A 19,914-nucleotide genomic window follows, 5' to 3' on the forward strand; every position below is an offset into this window, starting at 1 on the left:
GTGTGGCCCCAGCTGTGGCTGCTTCCCCAATCAGCCTAGTTTTTTCCTCTGGAGTGGGTAACTGCCCCACTACACTCTAGCTGTGGGAATCATGTGATTACATGAGCCTCTAAGCTTTCTTTCCTTTTTTTCCCCCAGTAAGTTTTTAGCCCTTATGATCACAGAGATAAGCTTGAAAACATGAAGCTAGTGCACACTAAAGGCTCCAAAACCAGAAGATAAATAAAATTAAATCTAAACCTTATTTTATGTTCAGTCCAGTGGTACTGAAACTAGGAGTGCTGTGGGTGCTTGAAGTACGAAGTACTAACAACAAACACCAAATACATGATTTCCATTGTATCCATCAGCACCTCCGCTATAAAAATTGTTCCAGCACCTCGGTTCAACCAGGCTCATGATTTTTGGAGGCCTGACTCTTGATTTTGAATGCTCAGGGGTGGCATTCTTGTGACGGCTCAGGTGTTGTTATACCACCTGCTCACAGCAGGATTAGACCATCCAGCCTGGTGCTCATGTCTCGTTGTGCCCATTCCCCACACCAGCCCTCTCCAGGGTGGGAGGGCCTAGTGAAGGGCTCCATCATAATAGCACACTAGCTGGCAATTCTGTATAATGACAGGTTTCAGAGTAGCAGCCGTGTTAGTCTGTATTCGCAAAAAGAAAAGGAGGACCTGTGGCACCTTAGAGACTAACCAATTTATTTAAGTGAGCTGTAGCTCACGGAAGCTTATGCTCAAATAAATTGGTTAGTCTCTAAGGTGCCACAAGTCCTCCTGTTCTTTTTGCGAATTCTGTATAAGTGATTCTTGGTGCCTTTCAGCCTGGGATGGGCCCGTCCCAGTGTGATGGGTTTAGCACAGGCCGTGATGGGGCCTGATATACACAGTCAGCCCACAGGCCCCACATCTATAACCACATGTGGTTACCCCCTTCAATCTGGAGGGTTACCCCCTAAAGACCACAACCCCCATCCCAGCATGCACTGCTCTATCTGAGTGCAAGGGGAAGGGGGGTCTTCTACCTACACTGGGGAATTTTAATCCCTCGCTCGCGAGGCATGCTGGGAGCTGTAGTCCCTGAAGAGCCGCCTTGCATGCTGGGCGTTAGTGGTCTCGCATCGAGTATGAGGCGGCGTGGATCGGGTCCATTTTATGCAAATTACAGGAGCGAGACGGGCGGGCGGTTTTACGGGGAGTGGGCGCGGCCCGGGAAGGGGGCGTGGCCAGCGCGGCGAGTGGCGGCGCTGGCAGTTTAGCGGGGGCGCGTGCTGCCTCTTCGGGCCGGTGAGGGGCTTTCTGCGGTGCCGCCCGGACTCCTGGGTTCGCTCTGGCGGCGAGGGGAGACAGGCGACGGCCCTTCCCATACCAGCCCCTGCCGCTGGCGAGGGGGGTGGTCGCTGCGGCCCCTCCCGTAACTCAGCGCCGGGGGGCGCGGGAAGCAGCCGCTAGGGCTGCCCTAAGGCCCCGGAGGCCGCTCCGATACCCCCCCCCCCACCCGCATGGGGGGGTGTATCCGCCCTGGGCTCTCCTCCCCCCGCCCGCCTCTGACTGGAGCCATCTCCTCACGCAGCTGCTGACTGTGTAGACGCTCCGATTCCGGCGTCAGCGCGCCGCGTTCTCCTGGAGTTGGATCAGGAGTGAAACCCGGCCGCGTTATGGCGGGATCGGAGCGTCCACACAGGGAGCCGCCCGGCGTGGGGACGAGCCCGAACTCCCCTCGCCTTAAGGCGCGGCTCGCTCCGGGTCTGTGCGGCCTGGCTGCCGTAAGCCAGCTCTCGCCCGGAAAGGGGGCCTCACCCCGCTGTGCAGCCGTGTTTGAGATGGTTTTCTGCCGTGGCAGGGAGCGGGCTGCGGATGGGAAGGCAGACCCGGCCTGGCCCTAGTATACCAGAAGTTGACTGTCCGTGGTAATTAGTAGGGAAACTGGCAGACGTCCTGTGGTGGAATTACTGTAACAAGTTGTCTTTTTTCTTTATTAGCTGTGCAGATTGAATGTTGACGAAGAATGAAGAGCGATGCACAGAAGATCGCTAAAGTTTAGCATTTTGGACTGCACATAACCGAAACCATGCTTGAAATATGCACTGCAGTCAAAAGACGTTAATTGTTTTGCTGAGCCCTTTGAAGAGGACAAGCATTCTTACATAAACAAATGTAGCTCTGAAGTTAAAATGTGAAGTTGTTCTAGAGAATTAAACTCTCAACAAGAGTTCCAGTGGATGGCCTAAAACCATGTCCCTGTCTCGTGTTGAAAATCCTTGTTTTCTGCTCTTTCTAGCTGTATTTCAAGCCATATTTATCCTGATTTTGTACCGAGGTGGAGCATCGAGTGTGTTTCGGGGATTTTTAGATGCACCTCAGCCCTGGGATTACTCAAAAACACAGGATGTGTATACAAACCTCAGCTTTTTCACCCGAGCTCCTAATGAAGAAACTATGCCATATTGCACAGCCCAGTCACCGATATTTGGTATGTATAAACTGCTAGTGTCTGAACTAATGCATCAGTGTAATAACACTTTTCACTTTACAAAAGTGAAACGTATTTGTCAATAATTTACTATAGTGTTTGAAGCTTCTACTAGCATTTCCACTCTGGGGTTAAATTAATTTCTCCCTTTCATCCTAAATCTAGATACTGGAAATTTACTGACTCTGACTGTGTCAGATACTATCAAACAGTGCAGATGGTTTTGTTCAGTGTATGCTTAGGCCCTGTTTATGCTAAACTTCACAGTGTGCTTGTAACCAGCTCTAGCTAAATAGGTGGTGTGTGGGTGTTTGTTTTTTTTTGTCAACACATAACATAGTTAATACACAGGTTTCAGAGTAGCAGCCATGTTAGTCTGTATTCGCAAAAAGAAAAGGAGGACTTGTGGCACCTTAGAGACTAACAAAACACAGTAACCATGGCAGCTGAGTGTTTTACATTCCTAGAGGCCTTGACTGGCCCATATTCTTATTTCCAGTTTGTAATGCTGTTGTTTTGCTGTTTGGAGAGGACCTTTGTGTACACAAAGAAATTCCGTACCAGTTTTCCAGCCGTGGTGTAGGTAGCACTGTAGCTGCTGCAGTACAAGCTATAGTGTAGACTGGGTGCTGTGCTATATTTACCAGTGTCATCTAGCCTTTCTCAGACTTCTGCCTGATTGGATGCAGGTAATTTTGCAATCAGGTAGAACTCTGAGACAGACTAGATGACACTGGTTTTAAAAAATAAACTGCTTGTTTCACTGTTGGTAGCACTGATTCAGCTACATCACAACATGTTCCAATCTGGAAATGTTTTTACATTTCCTAATTGCTTGTGAAACCAGTTCAGCCAGTCCTCCCTCCTCCCAGCTCTGTGTGGTAGGGCACCGCAGTCTATTGCCCCCGTGCTGCAAATGCTGTAATCTGTGTACGTCTTTCATGTACAATAGCCACTGCTGAGGCACGAGATGATAGCTGCCCAGATATTCTGAGATGTAGTGACGCAAATGTGATCAGGCAGCATGGTAAGAGGGGATACACAACCTTGCTTCACACATAATTGTGTTCTGTTTAAAAAAAACTAATGTGTGGGCACAACACAGCTGTCTTGAACAGTTGCCTGGTTTAGTTAGAAAACGTGGATTTACTCATCTGGGTGGGCATTTAGACTAGCTCTACAGGGGTTATAACAATATTTGATCATCCTTTTTTTCTCCCTCTGCCACCACACTGCCTGTGTTTATTTCATTTAATCTCAGTGACAATGTGCATGGTTTCTCGCTCGTGTTGTCTTGCTTGTATGCCTCAATCCTCTCTTGGAAACAGCCACTTCTGTGAGCAACTCTCCTCGTGGCCATTGAAATAATTGTCCGTGAGCCTACTGGCACAGATGCCAGTTATTATTTCCTGAGGTGTAGACTCAGTCTAGAGCAGACTAGAGCTCACTGATTCACTTAAGGGGGCCTGGATAGATAGCGACTGAAAATTTTTACTATGAGCCAAGTTGTAGACTAGCAAATGGATGCTTGCACTCACTTTCAGCAAACCCTAACAAAAATCCTCCTCTCTTAAAAGGCTTTCTTTAAATAGGAGGCTTTACTTTATCTTTAACCTCCAAACAAACGGTGAGCACTGTACAACTTGCCTTTCAGCCATCAGAGAATAATGTTTTCTATGGAGCTACCAAAATGAGAGCAAATTAAAGAAGGAGTTTAAATAGATTAAATACTCTAGAGTAATTAGCATTTATGGAAACCTCTAGAGGAAACTAGAATTGTAATGTTGTTTCAAATGCACGCTGCAGAAAGCAACCTGGTGTGGTGTTGGAACACCTGCAGTGTGTGAAATAAGATTCTGCTTTAGTTTACTAACTTTCTAACCAATAACACTTTTTTTAGTGCATAAAAAGAAATTTGTTTCTCCAGATACTCATGATCAATTGTGTTCAAATCTCATCCAAATGAACTCTTTTAAATGTATGCTCCTGTAAAAGGCATTTACTCTTCTCCTCCTTAGAACTAAAATAAATACACAAATTATTTATTAATAAAAACCTCTCTCAAGAGTCCCATTGAAATTAAAAACATCACATATGGAATAGAATATCTGTCCTTCCAATACTTATTTCACAGTCTCCATTAAATAAGACTTCAAATGTAATTCTTGAAGCTCCAAGTTGGAGACTGATAATAATAGGTCACTTTGAGCCCGATCCAAATCCCTCTGAGGTCAATGGAAAGACTCCCATACCCATGGGCTTTGGATTAGGCCTTCTATGAAGTGTAGTCCTTTCTCTATTTATGTGTGTGGTAAATGTTCAGTGTCTTCATTACTATACAGAACAAGTAACTTTATTTCCATCTTGAAGATTGTCTAAGCAAAAGTCAGCTGCCTGCTATTTCATATTTTTTTTGTCTAACCTACAGTTGTATGCTCAACTTGAGCCCAGTCAAACTGAATCCATCTATTTATCATTTAACTTCAAAGTCCTGTGTTTTTGCACCTTGTTGTAATATTAGATTAGATTTGTATGATTTAGATTTAGCTCTGGAAAACTTGATAGGTCAAATTCCTCCCTCATGTACCTGCTGAATTAAATGGGTTTATACCAGGAGCAAACTTGGTCCAATGTCTTTGAAAATAGTCCCTCCTCCTTACTCCCATCTGTCATAGCCTTCTTGGGAGCATGACCAACTGCTATGGTACTAGTGAGTGGTCCCTGCAGTCGTGTCAAACTGATACTTTTCTATTAGGGATCGTACTTTTGCTTTGTATTTAAAGGGGAAAAAATAGGCAAGGGCATTTTTCTATGAATTGGGGTTAAGCCTTTAGCTGCAGTTGAGAGACCTAGCCTGGACACACTTCTGGATTCGGCCCATTCTCCATCGTTAGGATTTGGTGCTTTAGCTAATGCTCCTTTACTGCTTCTAATTTCTTCATCTAAACAATGTGGGCTTGTCTATATGGGGAAATGTACTGGCAGAACTATACCAGAATAATTGTACCAGTACAGTGACATAACTGGTGATATACCAGTGCACTAGAGTGACCACCTTTTCAAAAGACAAAAGTGGGACACATGCAGGAGCCCTGCCCACCTCCGTGGCCCAGGCCAAGCCAGAGCCAGGAAGTAGTAAGAGCCACCCAGGGAGCCTGGTCCGCTGTGGTCTCGGGCACCCCGTCCTGAACAGGGTGGAGGGTCAGGAGCTCCCCACAACAGCCCGGGCTCCCTGAGAGGCTCTTACTACTGCCTGGCTCTGGCTGCCGGGGGGGCGAGGGGGGGAGCTCATAGCGAGGGCGGGAAGAAGGCCCACCTTGGTCGTGTCGTGCTGTGTGTCGTTTCCCCCCCCACCGTGCGCACACACGAGGAAGAGGTTGGCGCCACCCCAGAATCTTGGGCAGCCGTGGAGTGACGCCGCAGTAAATCCAAGACACATGCTGTCCTGGAGTCATTCACATCAGGACTTGAACTCTGCATTTCGGGACTGTCCTGCCCAATTCAGGACAGGTGGTCACCCTACAGTATGCTGATGTAACTGCACATGTGGACTCTCTTACTTTGGGTTCAGGGTGTCCACACAGGGAGGGAGTTATACCAGTATAACTATAGTGGTATAAAGAAAAGGAGTACTTGTCTAACACGGCTGTTACTCTGAAACCTATAGTGGTATAGTCATACTGATATAGTTCTATCAATAAATTTCCCCATGAGGACAAGCTATTTCCATTCAGGGTAGTGTTTACATCTAATTGTTTAAGTTCCCCTTTGACAGGTTGAATCATGCAGGTCTTGCTGATGGCAAAACTTCTGTTGAAGTCAGCGGTGTTGCATCCACTTACACCAGATTAAATGTGTACCAAGAGGACCGTTGTAAGGTCATCTGATCCTAAGGTGTGCACACTCGAGGTCTGAAAGGTCTCACATTTCCCTTGAAATGAATTTGATTCAGCCAAATCCAGCAAAAACCTCAGTTTGAACGCATTGCCTAATAAGTAAAGCAGGCTGAGAATATGTCCTGCAGTGGTGCTGATGAGCTAAAGGGATGGACTGGGGGGCTCTGGTTTTTATATATGCAGCTAGAAGCTTCCTGTTCTGGTTGACCATTATACGTCTCTAAACATGGTTAAAAGATTCTTTTCCATGTAATGTTAGATACAGAGCAACGGCTCAGGAAGCTTTGGGGCCATAACACTTTATAAAAAGAAAAGGAGTACTTGTGGCACCTTAGAGACTAACCAATTTATTTGAGCATAAGCTTTCGTGAGCTACAGCTCACTTCATCAGATACATTCGATGAAAGCTTATGCTCAAATAAATTGGTTAGTCTCTAAGGTGCCACAAGTACTCCTTTTCTTTTTGCGAATACAGACTAACACGGCTGTTACTCTGAAACATAACACTTTATAGTTTTTGATTCAGTAGTACTCTAACCTGTTTGTTCTGCAAATCATTTCATAAGTAATGTGATTCAAGAGAGGATCTCCTACCTGAACTCCTCGCTGCTTGCCTTTGTTACATTCTGTCAGCCAGTGGTGGTCAAGGGAGCACAGGTTGGAAGCATGATCTTTATGTAAATAGTGTCGGCTGAGAGAGAATGAATGATAGTGGCCAGGGCAAGAGCGTCTTAATTCCTTCTACGGTACAAGAGTGCTCAGCGCCCTGTCTTCTGTGGCAGCAGAGTTTGCTATGGAATTCACCCTTTGCCATGGAGTTGTGCTCCAGAATCTGAATGTTGATTGAAAAATAAAATATTGTTTATAGCACTCGTGGTTGTAGAGAGAACTTTGAAAATGTAAATCGATGAAGTGCTGTCTGCACAAGTGTTCAGAGAGCTGAAATAATAGCTCTGAAAGGTGTGAACTAATCCATTCATTTTAACTGTGGACTATGGCATTTTTTCAGTACTTCTGCCCTGAAATTTGTTGTTTTTTGCTCCTGTTGGACCACAGTGATTTTTCTGTCTACCTGCTCTGCAGAGAACCGTATGCAGCTGCCTTTACTTTCCCCACAAGAGGGAGTTCGTTGCATTACAGTGCTTGCTCCCTATGCTGTTCCATGGAGCTAGGAGGCAGGGGTTAGGGACCCAGACCTGAAGTCCAGCTTGCGGCCAGGGAGCGTGGGGGAGCCAGAAGTGCTTAGGGATACGAGCCATAGATGCAGCGTACAGACTTCCTTTCTTTTCTCCCCATGTGTGCCAGGGAAAGAAGCAGGTTCTGAGCTAGGTTGCTTGAACAACATCATAGGAACTGAGGAGCCACATGGCCAGGAGAGCATGACAAACAACTTTATTCTCTAAAATAATCATGGTTGGAAAACGCTTCCAAAATTCATCTATGAGCCGTGGGGGTGGAAGAACAAAAATGTAAGAATACTGCACGTCAGTAGAATAAATTAAGGTTGATTTTTAGAAAGCAGGAGTTGCTGTTGTGGAATTTACAGATTGGCGCTACTGAATTTAGTCCTGCAGTATGCAGGGCCCTGATTATACTGAAAAAAAGTACACCATCTCTTTAAAAAACAAAACCTCATACCCTTTGTTGTTGTGACTCCCATAAATGCAACTGAATCTGAATAGAGATACATTTTGTTAGTATCGCTTAGACAAATGCCAACTGACACTGGAGCAATAGTTAGTACTTACCTATAAAAACAGTTACTTTAACTTTTTTTGTTTTAAATATAAAAACAGTATAATAGAAATGTACAGATTAAAAACAATAACGGAATGAAGTGTTTTGTTTTTAAAGACAGAAGCTGAGAGTTCCATAGAAGCAGCTAATACAATCATAGTAATCACCTAGCCATGGTAGGTATGATCTCGAGCTGTTCCTCCATAGCATAGTTACCTGAAGAACAGCCATTCTGTTTGTTGCAATTAAGCAAACATGGCAGCAGTTGGTTAGGAAAATTCTTGGTAACAGAGTCAAAAATCAGAGTTCTCCATTAGGTTTCAGAGTGGTAGCTGTGTTAGTCTGTATCAGCAAAAAGAACGAGGAGTCCTTGTGGCACCTTTTAGTCTCTAAGGTGCCACAAATACTCCTAGTTCTCCATTAGTTAGATATCTGGTTCCTTGATTCCTAAATACTTAGGAAAGCTTTGGGTTTCATTGGGGGGGGCGGGGGAGAAGAAGCCACCAAAATTATTGGAGCTAATACTGTCCTGCTGTAGCACACAGGTGTATTGTGAGGCTGAATTTATGAATCTTTACAAAGCCTTTGTATTTTTTACCTTCCTGTGCAGCGTGGGGCATGGGTCACTTGCTGGAGGATTCTCTGCACCTTGAAATCTTTAAACCACGATTTGAGGACTTCAATAGCTCAGACATAAGTTAGGGGTTTGTTACAGGAGTTGGTGGGTGAGATTCCGTGACCTATGTTGTGCAGGAGGTCAGACTAGATGATCATAATGGTCCCTTCTGACCTTAAAGTCTATGATTCTATTTGTAAAGTAGCAATGGTCTGATTTCCTGACACTAAAAAGGCGGCAGAGCCCATTCTCACAACAGAATGGACTGAGAGCTGGCTGTGAACTCTGAAAGGAGGAAATATTCCACCTACTACTAAATATCAGATTGCCCTTAGAACAGAAGGGGAACTTATCTTTGGGTGGCATGGGCTGCCGTGAGAGAAAGTGCCCCTGCTCCCTTGAAGTTCTGTTTTCTCCAAAATAGTTTCTTTGTAGTCACTACAATTCCTCCAGACCACTTTGTCCTTGAGCCCTTGCCTGAAACGAGGCATTGATCCATAAATGGGAAAAGGTAGTAAAGAAGGCAGATATGATTGTAGAAGAGTAGTTGGAGAAACAACCATCCTGCAATGATAAATATCTTGCCTTTTGCCGAGACTCCCTTGTGGTCTGCTTACACAACGTACTTCACAGGAGTCTGGGTCTTCTCTTCTAATGTGAGTGAAGAACAGCAAATGTCAGAAGAACAGGACTGTGGATCAGCCCACTGAAAGGCCTCCCTTGTGGATTCCAAACCATAGTGTGACAGATGCCCACTATACTGCTCCCTGTTGGGTATAGCTCAAGTGTTTTCAGCAGTAGAAGTATGAGCTTTTATTCTGATGAATTTTGAGGTTGAACCAAATCACTGTTCAAATCCACCAAATTTTCACTGTTTCCCCCCCCCCCCCCCTTCCCTCGTTCTTACAGTTGGTCCATTAACCATCACCTTCAATGCATTCCCCAGTGAAAGAAGGATAATAAAAAAAAATCCCTTTGTTCGGTTTGGAGGCTGCTATAGCCCTCCTCACTGCCTGGCTCGCTACAAATCAGCCATCATTGTACCACACAAGAACCAGGAGAAGCACCTGCGATACCTTCTCTATTATCTACATCCCTTCCTGCAGCGCCAACAGCTTCACTACAGCATCTACTTGATTCACCAGGTAAATCAAAACCATGTGTGTCTATCACTGCTGCTGAGATTTCCAGTTAAGGCAGGGGTGGGCAAACTTTGTGGCCCGAGGGCCACATCTAGGTATGGAAATTGTATGGCAGGCCATGAATGCTCACGAAATTGGGGGTTGGGGTGCGGGAGGGGGTGAGGGCTCTGGAGTGGGGCCAGAAATGAGTTCGGGTGTGGGAGGGGGCTCCAGGCTGAGGCAGGGGATTGGGAGGGGGGAGGTGAGGGCTCTGTCTGGGGGTATGGGCTCTGGGGTGGGGCTGGGTATGAGGGGTTGGGGATGCAGGAGGGTGCTCTGGGCTGGGACCAAGAGGTTGGGAGAGGGGTTGGGGCGTGGGAGGGGATCAGGGGTGCAGGCTCTGGGCAACGCTTACCTCAAGCAGCTCCTGGAAGCAGCGGCATGTCCCTGCTCCGGCTCCTACGCGGAGGCACGGCCAAGCAGCTCTGCGCCCTGCCCCATCTGCAGGCACTGTCCCTGCAGCTCCCATTGGCCTTGGTTCCTAGCCAATGGCCTTGGTTCCCAGCCAATGGGAGCTGGGGGGTGTTGCTTGGGGCAGCAGGCGGAGCCCCCTGGCTGCCCATACATGTAAGAGCTGGAGGGGGGACATGCTGCTGCTTCCGGGGGCCACACGGAGTCACAGCACGCGCAGAGCAGGGAAAGCCCCCCACCCCGCTCCCTCACTGGAGCGGGGTAAGCCCTGGACCCTGCTCCCCAGCGGGAGCTTGAGGGCGGATTAAAACATCTGAAGCGCTGGATGCGGGCCCCAGGCCGTAGTTTGTCCACCTCTGAGTTAAGGAGAGGTTTGGCTGTAAATGAAAAGTGGAGACACAATTTTCCCCCACCATGAGAAATATGGAGTTTGTGAATATGAACGTACAATGGCACATAATTAACCCACTCTCTTTGTAACTCTAAAGCGCTTATTGTATCTTAGCACTAGATACTGTTACATGTTTGTTTTTTTGGAGGGAGAAATTTAAAGGGTGATAATCTTTCCTGTGAAAGAGGACTGAATATGGCTGCTTCTCAAGTTCATTGGAGCTGCTTCTGAGTCAGTCAGAAGGAGGTGCCAGAGTGAAATCGGGTATCTTTACTGTCTGCCTAGACAAGAGTGAGATACAAACTCTAATTTGATCCTGCTCTGGGTCACACCTACATAGGCCAAACAGTTGGTGTTACTGATGAGTTCTGGTGTTGTGAAGGATCCCCAGAGAGGGGAAATTAACTAGTGGTGAAAACTGATGGCTAGTTAGGAAGGGGAGTATCTTTCAATTGTATGTAATTAGCATATGTGTTCTGATTTCTGGCTTCTTTCTAAAGAGGGATGAGGGCAATAATCTCTTTGTGCAGGGAAGTATAGTTAAAGATCTACATTTAGTCTGCTACAGAGATTAGAATCCCTTTTCTCTTTATGCCCATGGGCAAAAGACTTCCAACTTCGCAAAGTTCATAGAGTTGCTAAGGCAGTAGGTCAAATTTTCAAAAGCATTTAAGGGACTTCTGAAAGCTTTTCCCAGCATCACTTGGTTCCAGTCTCACTCAAATTGTAAAATCCATGGGAGTTTTGTCATTGACTTCAGTGTGAGCAGCCTTAGACCCTTGAAGCCGTTCCTGGAGTTGGTGAGTAAACTGCACGTTTTCTTTTCCAGGCTGGGAATGCTACTTTTAACCGAGCAAAGCTCCTTAATGTTGGTGTCCGGGAAGCCATGAAGGATGAGGACTGGGATTGTCTGCTCCTGCATGATGTGGACCTCATTCCTGAAAATGATTATAACCTCTATGTCTGTGATGAATACTACCCCAAACACATTGCCAGTGCCATAGACAAATTCCAGTACAGGTAAGGGTCTGCTTTTGGGATGGATGCTTTTGATGATCTTTATAAGCAGTTCCTTTTCATGGAACATATAGCCTAGGACTGGACACTGAAGGATGTTACCTCAGTGTTTTCCCACCTGGGCGGCTGTTGCAGGAAGGGATGTGTCAGAGTAGCTAGTCAAATGATTCCTGCCGCTCTCCCCCATGCACCCATATTAAAACGGAAAGACAGATCCTTCCCCTAGATGAAGGATGGAGAGCATTAAGCAGAACAAAGCACAAATATGACATGCTTTTTGCTCACTTGCAAACTTAACACCATTAATTTGGGCTGGAATAGGGACTGGGAGTGGCTGGCTCACTAGAAAAGCAATTTTCCCTCTCTTGGTATTGACACCTTCTCATCCACCCTGAGTGAATTGGCCTTGACAACACTGGTTCTCCACTTGTAAGGTAGCTCCTTTCTCTTCATGTGCCAGTATATTTATGCCTGTATCTGTAATTTTCACTCCATGCATCTGAAGAAGTGGGGTTTTTTTACCCATGAAAAAACTTATACCCAAATAAATCTGTTAGTCTTTAAGGTGCCACTGGACTCCTTGTTGTAAATGTGACATGGTACTGCTGCTGAGTAGGAATCTGAACACTGAGATGTTGATGAAATCATAATCTACATCACTTTAAACAACTATGGCTTCCCTCCTCTGCAGCTATATAATTATCATGGATCATTTTATGACACACCAGGGCAAACCCAGTCCTTTATGAGCTCCCACCCTTTTTTTTTTTTTTTTTTTTTTTTTGCCTTCAGCAGCTATTCAAAGCAAACTGAAACTCATCTTCCTGTGATGGATGGCTAATTATTTTCTTTCCTTCTTCTGTTAGCAGAGTACGGTATTTCCCTCACACTGGGGAAAAAAATGCCTGTCCGTTGCAGAACAGTTAATCTCTGAATTTTGCTGGTTAGAAGGAATCTCAGCTGAATTTACCAGTCTGATCTTCTGCACTGAAGTCTTAATATCCCACTTATTCAGTGACTAAAACTTTCTACAGGTTATCTTTCTAATTCAATACTTGCCATGTAAATATGAAAGAACTATCATCCAGCTTCTTGTGCAATATAAGTACAATAAGCTGAGACCAAGATGCATGTGACTCATCACTGCAGTGTAAGACAGTTTGTAAAGTGACAAACTCTCCATTTTGACAATTTGTTCTTCTCTTCGCCAGTTTGCCATATTGGTCCTTTTTTGGAGGTGTGTGTGCTTTGACTCCAGAGCATTACATGAAGATAAATGGGTTTCCAAACACCTACTGGGGCAGTCGTGGTGAAGATGATGACATTGCTGCAAGGTACTAACGGATAGAACTGGGCCATTTAAAATAGAACTAAATATAAAAGTAACAACATATTGCATGGTCTCCATTAGCCCAAGAGGAGGAACTATAAAAGAGCTAATAGGTTCTGGACAATTTTAATTTTATATAGTGCTATGATTCATAGATTCCAAGGCCAGAAGGGGCTATTATGATCATCTAGTCTGACCTCCTACTTAATACAAGCCACAGAACTCCCCCAAAATAATTCCTAGACCAGTGGTTCTCAACCAGAAATAAACCAGAGAGCAGGGCTGGCGCTAGAGTCACTGAGGCCTAGGGAAAAAAGCCGAAGCCCATGCCCCACTCCCTGGGGATGAAGTCTGAACCCTGACACATGGGGATGAAGCCAGCTTAGATTTGAGGAGCCCCCTGTGGCATGGGGCCTTGGGCAGTTGCCCTGCTTTTTATCCCCTAATGCTGGCCCTGGCTTTTAATCTACTGGATATGTAGAAAAACATTTTTTGTGGCACAGGTGGGCTGTGGAGTATTTTATAGCATGTTCGGGGGGGGGAGGCTCAGAAAGAAAAAAGTTGAGAACACCTGTCCTAGACCATATCTTTTAGAAAAACATTCAATCTTGATTTAAAAATTGTCAGTGATGTAGACTCCACCACAGCCCTTAGTAAATTGTCCAATTGTTAATTACACTCACCATTAACAATTTACACCTTATTTCCAGTCCAAATTAATCCAGTGCCTGAAAGTTGAAACTAGACAGTTATACTTTCTCTGCTAGATTGAAGAGTCTGTTAAATATTTGTTCCCCATGGAGATACTTACAGACTGTAATGAAGTCCCCCCCCATTAAAGCTAAACTATAAATAGATTGAGCTCTTTGAGCCTATCACTGTAAGGCAAGTTTTGTAATGTTTTAATGATTCTGGTGGGTCTTCTCTGACTCTTCTCCAGTGTATCAACATCTTTCCAGAGTTCAGTTCTGGAGACATTAAATTCAGAATTGATGGTCAGGGCATGTTAGATCTAACTTCCTACTGTACAAAAGTGATACTTTAAACAAAATTAGAAGCTTTCTTCAGATAGCTTGGACTTCAGGAGCTAGATAATGTTGCATTGAATACCCCTGTGCTGTCTCTGGAGTTCTTCCAAGAGCTGTATAAACCACTAGTGACTGATAGTTGACTCTCACCAAAATTAATCATTCCATAGGAGAGAATACTAGGCTGACAAGGTAGAAAACCTAGAAGTTAGCTAGGGGATTTTAGGGAAGCTTTAGATTTTAAAATAGGAGGGGTTCAGGACATGGCATTTACCACCTGAAAGACTGTTTCAGTAAGTACACAGTATTTGGGGAGCTCAGAATCTGGATTCCTTACATTACTATCTTTAAACTGTCAGACACATAGTGACGTATCATAGAGCCTTAAATACCTATGAGTCAGTGTTGGCAAAATGTGATGTTTTGTTGCTAGGAAGGTGACGTGCTATGGGTGTGAATATAGAGAGTTTAATTCCAGCTGCTGTGCCCAGTGCAGCTCTGTAGAGTACAGAATAAAGACCCCTTGGCCTTGTCTACTCTAGCAAGCATTGTAGCTGTAATTCACCAGTGGTACAGCTCTAGCAGCAGACATTGAGGCAAACTGTTGGGGAGGTTATACTACTTAGCTGGCAGTAAAAATCATACATTTATTTCCTGCTCTTACGCGGTGTGACAGGTTATGTAATTTTCAGTGGAACATTCTGTTCAGGGACTGTGGGAGTCTTCCCAAGCATTGTGCTCCTGAGCGTGGAAAGTTAGGTGTTTAAAAGTTAATTCCTTTGATCAGAGAAATCTTATTATAGGAACATAATTACTTTTAAAATTAAATGAAAGTACTATTTGATGATTGGAATATCAGGGTATAGTGCATCTTGAATTTCTAAAAACAAACAGAAGACCCACTCCAATGCTTTCTGCACTACTTCAGCTCTTAACATGGGTCTCAAGTGGGGTGCCAGTGGTGAGACGTGCCATACCAGAGTCCTGTGCATTAGGGTGCACTTCCTTTTATTCCTTTATTTTAAAAAAAAAAAAAAATCTGTTCCAGGGGCACTGTTCGCCTGAGTAGACCCCAAAACATACCTTCCTTGAAGGAAAGTAAATCTCTTGTGAGAATTATGTACTACAAATGGATAACCACTTCCACTTGAGGGGCACATTGCTATTAATGGTGGAGGCTAATAATGATTCTTTGTTCACAAACGTACAGGCATGTGTTTACAAAAGTTTGTAGTGATTTGTGGTGCCTCAATTTTTGAGTGACCAGCTTGAGACCCCTAAAAGAGAGCTGAGTTTTAGAAAGGACTGAGCACCTATGCTGTAGAACAGCAAAAATAAAACTGGAAATATGGCATGAACCCTTGCTGGCCTTGTCTTCTCTCTAAAGCTTTGTTATATTAAACACAACTGAAGAGCCAGGTTGGCCAATCAGTGCTGACCAGTTTTGCAGTCAGTACAGATGTAGCAAAGTTGGGTTCAACAGCATCAGCTAGTTGTGTTTGAACCTTAATCTCAGGCACTAGTATCCTCCTCGTTCACCTCCTATGAGAAATGAGCTTCAATATCTGAACAGGAACCATTTAAGTATTAACATTAAGCACAGACCATGTTTTATGCTAATTTTGTGGGTTTTCCATTGTTGCATTAACATAGCTTTTTGTATTTTAAAGTTGCATTACTACAATTAGTCTTGCAATGCCAGACTAGAGTTCAACAGCAAAGTTAGCTCAGCTTTTTTGCAGTTGTCCATTTTTCTGTTTGAATGTGCAGTGTAATTAATGTATGTTTTTTTTTTTTTTTTTAAATGCAGACATACAAACTTTTTTGCTGCAGCCCAGGTTGAGATAATGGTACTTTACCAAATGCTAAGACATACTCCCTTAATGACTTAATACCATTTCTGGGTTTATCTTTTGATAATTCTAGTCTAAATTTAAATATTGTTGGCACTCTGGCCTTTCCCAAGGGCCTGGGAGCAGGAATGTTGCAGTGCAGCTTGCTGCTATCTACCTCTAGCTCTATCTCTAAAATGAAACTTTTAATGAAAGAAATTGAATAAAAAGAAGTTTCAGAGATGTTAATTTGCCAAACTAAACTGCCTAAATCTTCAGCAAATTAAACAAACATGGTAGTAGCAATGGGTCTGGCTATTGGAGCCTTTCCTGCACTTGAGATCTATCCGAAACTGGCAGTGATTCACTACAAGTGGTGGTAGCACTAGGAATAATTTTTTGTAAAGTTCCCTAGGCTTGGCATTCAGACGCAGCAGTTGATACAGCCTCTGGAACTCTACTGCCCTAGGCCATCTGAATGGTAGCATAATGCACTGCTGCTGGCCTGCTCACATTTATGTACCACACTACTTCTAGGTCAAATAAGTGTTCCCATCACAGTCTCCATGAGTGGTGTCCATCAAGTCAGTGGTGCATTATGCCTAATTCAGGAGATACCACTGAGTACCATAATCTTACTTCCTCTTCTTGAATTTGAAGTACTGTCTTTTCAGCCCTGTTGTATGTTTTGCTTTGGTTGCGTTTCTACCAGGAAACATCTCTGTACGTTGTGTAGCCTAGAGCTGGTATTCATAGAATCATAGAATATCAGGGTTGGAAGGGACCTCAGGAGGTCATCTAGTCCAACCCCCTGCTCAAAGCAGGACCAAGCCCCAATTTTTGGCCCAGATCGCTAAATGGCCCCCCTCAAGGATTGAACTCACAACCATGGGTTTAGCAGGCCAATGCTCAAACCACTGAGCTATCCCTCCCCCCAAAAAAGTTTCATATTCTTGTATATAAACCTAGCTTTTGCTCTATCTTCATTTTAAAGGATTCAGTTAGCAGGAATGAAAATAGTCAGGACCCCTATTCATCTTGGACGCTACAAAATGGTGGATCTTGAGCAACACACAGGGAGTGAAGAGCACCTAAGAAGGTAACTATTATAGGAGGGCCCTGTCCTCATTTGTCCAAATTCCAGTGTGGCCATCCCTGGTCTGAAGAGCTTGCTGACTGAATGCTAGCAACTTCCTCCTCATGCAGGGCAGAAAGCAGCTCCTTGGACTGTGCCTATCACTATCCCGCTCTTAAATGCTATTTAAAGAAACTGTCTCTGACTTTGTTCAGCACAGAGTTTGGGAAATTCACCGGGTGGAAGCATTTGCTTGATTTGTTTTGATTAAAACTTTTAAATTTCTGCAGTCCTGCTGGCAGCCTCTGGACTCATGGATAAAAGAACATTTGTGATATCAGCAATATTGTCTGGTCAAAAGCCAATTACAACTGAACCGTACTTTCTTTCAGTGGTTATATTTTTAAAGTGTAGATGCTTTAATACTAGTTCATCACATTGTTTGAAGTCCTTAGTAGTAAGCTCATTCTTTTGATTGGCAGTTGCTAGCAAGAGTTTTGTACAGAGCCTAGCACGGTGGGGTCCTGGCCCATGATTAGGGCTCCAAACACTACAGTAATAGTTTGTTAAAATATTCATATGAAGAAACAAAACAACTTCCACATTAGTTACCTCAAGGTATCTTGGAAACATTAAGAATCAGCCTTGAAGCTTGTTCTCTTATGTTTTCCCTCCTCTCAAGATTTTTATGTACACTCAGACAAAATAAGTCTTAAGATTTTATGTAACAAGGTATTATGCTAGCAGTAGACAAACACTAAACTGTATGCAGACCCAGTGAAAATGCGAAATCGGAGCGCTGAATTCAGAAGACATGGGTAAGGTGAACCTTTATCTTTAACTTAAATCCCCAAGGACCTACTTACATACCAAGAGCTGGAGGAAGGTGTTTATGCTGTGGTGGAGGCTGTCTACATTGGCATCTCAGGCCTCATCCTTAAGACTAAGCTCCTTAACAGCTTCTCTCACATGTTCGCAAATCGACATACAGCCACCTGCATCTCCATTCTGCCTCTGAAATCCTCATTGCCACCTTTGCCTCCTCAAGCCCCATCTCTTCATGTTCCAACATGTGCAGTATGGTGCTGCCACTGCCTTTTCAGACCTACAGATCGGCATGGCCACATCATCCTTATACTCACACATGCCACTGGTCCTCCCCATTCATTTCAGGCTCCAGTTCCAAACAGTCCTCGTTCATAAACACCACACAATTACTCCAGTCTCCTGCACCTCACAGCATGTCCCTGCTCCACTCTCTGCTCTTTCTGCTTGTCTAGAACAGGTTTCCTTTGTGCGAAGGAACAATCTGAGGTCTTTTGGTGGAACAGACTTTACCTGTAAAGCTGCTGCCACCTGGAACAGCTTCCCTATCTGCCTGTCTACATCTTACTTCAAGTGTTACCCAACAGTGCCTCTCTTCTCTCTGATTAAGCCACTTAATCATATTCACAAACAGAGTGTGTTGTGTATTTTTCAAGAGTTGTATTGTAACTGACTGGACAAAGATGGGAATATCTAACTACAGGTACTCTCCTCCCTTTAGGCCTGCTCCACTGCACAACACCAGAAAAACATGGAAGGATGATGGAATGAATTCTGTAGAGTTCAAACTCCTTTCAAGAAAGAAGCACCTTCTTTATACCAACATCACTGTGGACATTGGGAATGCTCCCACGCTGCCTCCAGAGGAGAAAAACAAAGAGAATAGAGCTTGAGCATTGGTACAGCACCTGAAAGTTGTGCAACACAGGACATGCCAGCCTATAGTTAATCAGGAATCAGAGGTCTACGAAGATTGAGGAATTGTTTCCTGCTGTGCGCTTCATCTTTCCTCCAAACATGCGAGGGTTAGAAGAAAAGTCTTCAGGAATGAGGCATGACCACTAATAGACTGGATTCAGTTTATTGTAGAGAATCCCTTAAGCGCTGTAAAATGTGATGCTACTGAGCCCCCCCCCCACACACACACCCCCTTCCGTTGCAGCCTTGAGGAGTACATCCTTCATCACCAGACAACTCCCAGTCTAAGCTGTGTACTCTTAAATCGGCATGACCCATTAGCTGGATAGTTAGTTGAATGCCAGCTACATAACCCCTGCATATCCTACTGCTTACTGTTTTAAAATGGTAATTGGGATTAAACCCACTGAGGACATGTTCTGTGTTTTTTGTCTGAAAGCAACCTCAGTCCCGTCTCCCTGGGAAAGAGATTCTCTAGTTGCAATCTTTCTTGAAATAAGATTTTTTTTTTTTCCATTAGTGTTAAATATTTCCCTTTCCAACTGTTACATTTGTAAATATTCTTCAGGAAGTTTAAATACAAATTTTGAAAGTTAATAGCCATCTTATGGTTCCTGTTTTATGTGACCATTTGCTGTGTACGGGAGCTTCTCCACAGGAAGTCTAGCGGCTTGGTATAGCAGAAAGTTTTGTCTAGTCATAGTTAGAGCAGGAACCTGGGTATGGGCCTCCTGCATTTTTTGTGCCTGCCAGCGCTGATCGAATTATAAATCTATTCACTTAGAACACTACTAAAAAAACTCCGCATGGGACTAATAGAAATAAAACACTAAGAGCTAGAAAAGGGTTACTTGAAACATAAGTTACCAGTCTCCCCTCAGCTGCAGGAATTGGTAGGGTTCTTCCAAATTCACAGTCTATTTTGGTCATTTTCAGAGTTATAGGATTTTTCAAATTGTAAATTTCATGATTTCAGCTATATACATCTGAAGTTTCATGGCGTTGTAATTGTAAGGGTCCTGACCCAAAAAGGAGTTGTGGGGAGGTCGCAAGGTTATGGAAGGGGGAGTTGCAGAACTGCTAACCTTACTTCTGTGCTGCTGTTGGCAGCAGCACTGCCTTGAGAGCTGGACAGCGGGAGCCTGAAGTTCTCATCCATTCAGAAGTACAATGCAGGCCTCGCTA

General features: G+C 44.2%; 1 protein-coding gene across 1 annotated transcript; it reads left to right on the forward strand.

Annotated features, from left to right (window-relative positions):
* Positions 1–1,158: 1,158 nt before the first annotated feature.
* On the forward strand, positions 1,159–19,484 carry LOC142000232 (beta-1,4-galactosyltransferase 3-like). Its single transcript, XM_074974329.1, has 7 exons — positions 1,159–1,286; positions 1,982–2,472; positions 9,631–9,866; positions 11,534–11,724; positions 12,933–13,055; positions 16,906–17,010; positions 18,533–19,484. Exons 2-7 carry the CDS (start codon positions 2,235–2,237, stop codon positions 18,702–18,704), a joined length of 1,065 nt encoding a protein of 354 aa, XP_074830430.1. The 5' UTR covers positions 1,159–1,286; positions 1,982–2,234; the 3' UTR covers positions 18,705–19,484.
* Positions 19,485–19,914: the final 430 nt, after the last annotated feature.

The sequence above is a fragment of the Natator depressus genome, chromosome 1 (assembly GCF_965152275.1).
Source record: "Natator depressus isolate rNatDep1 chromosome 1, rNatDep2.hap1, whole genome shotgun sequence".
Taxonomy (NCBI): domain Eukaryota; kingdom Metazoa; phylum Chordata; order Testudines; family Cheloniidae; genus Natator; species Natator depressus.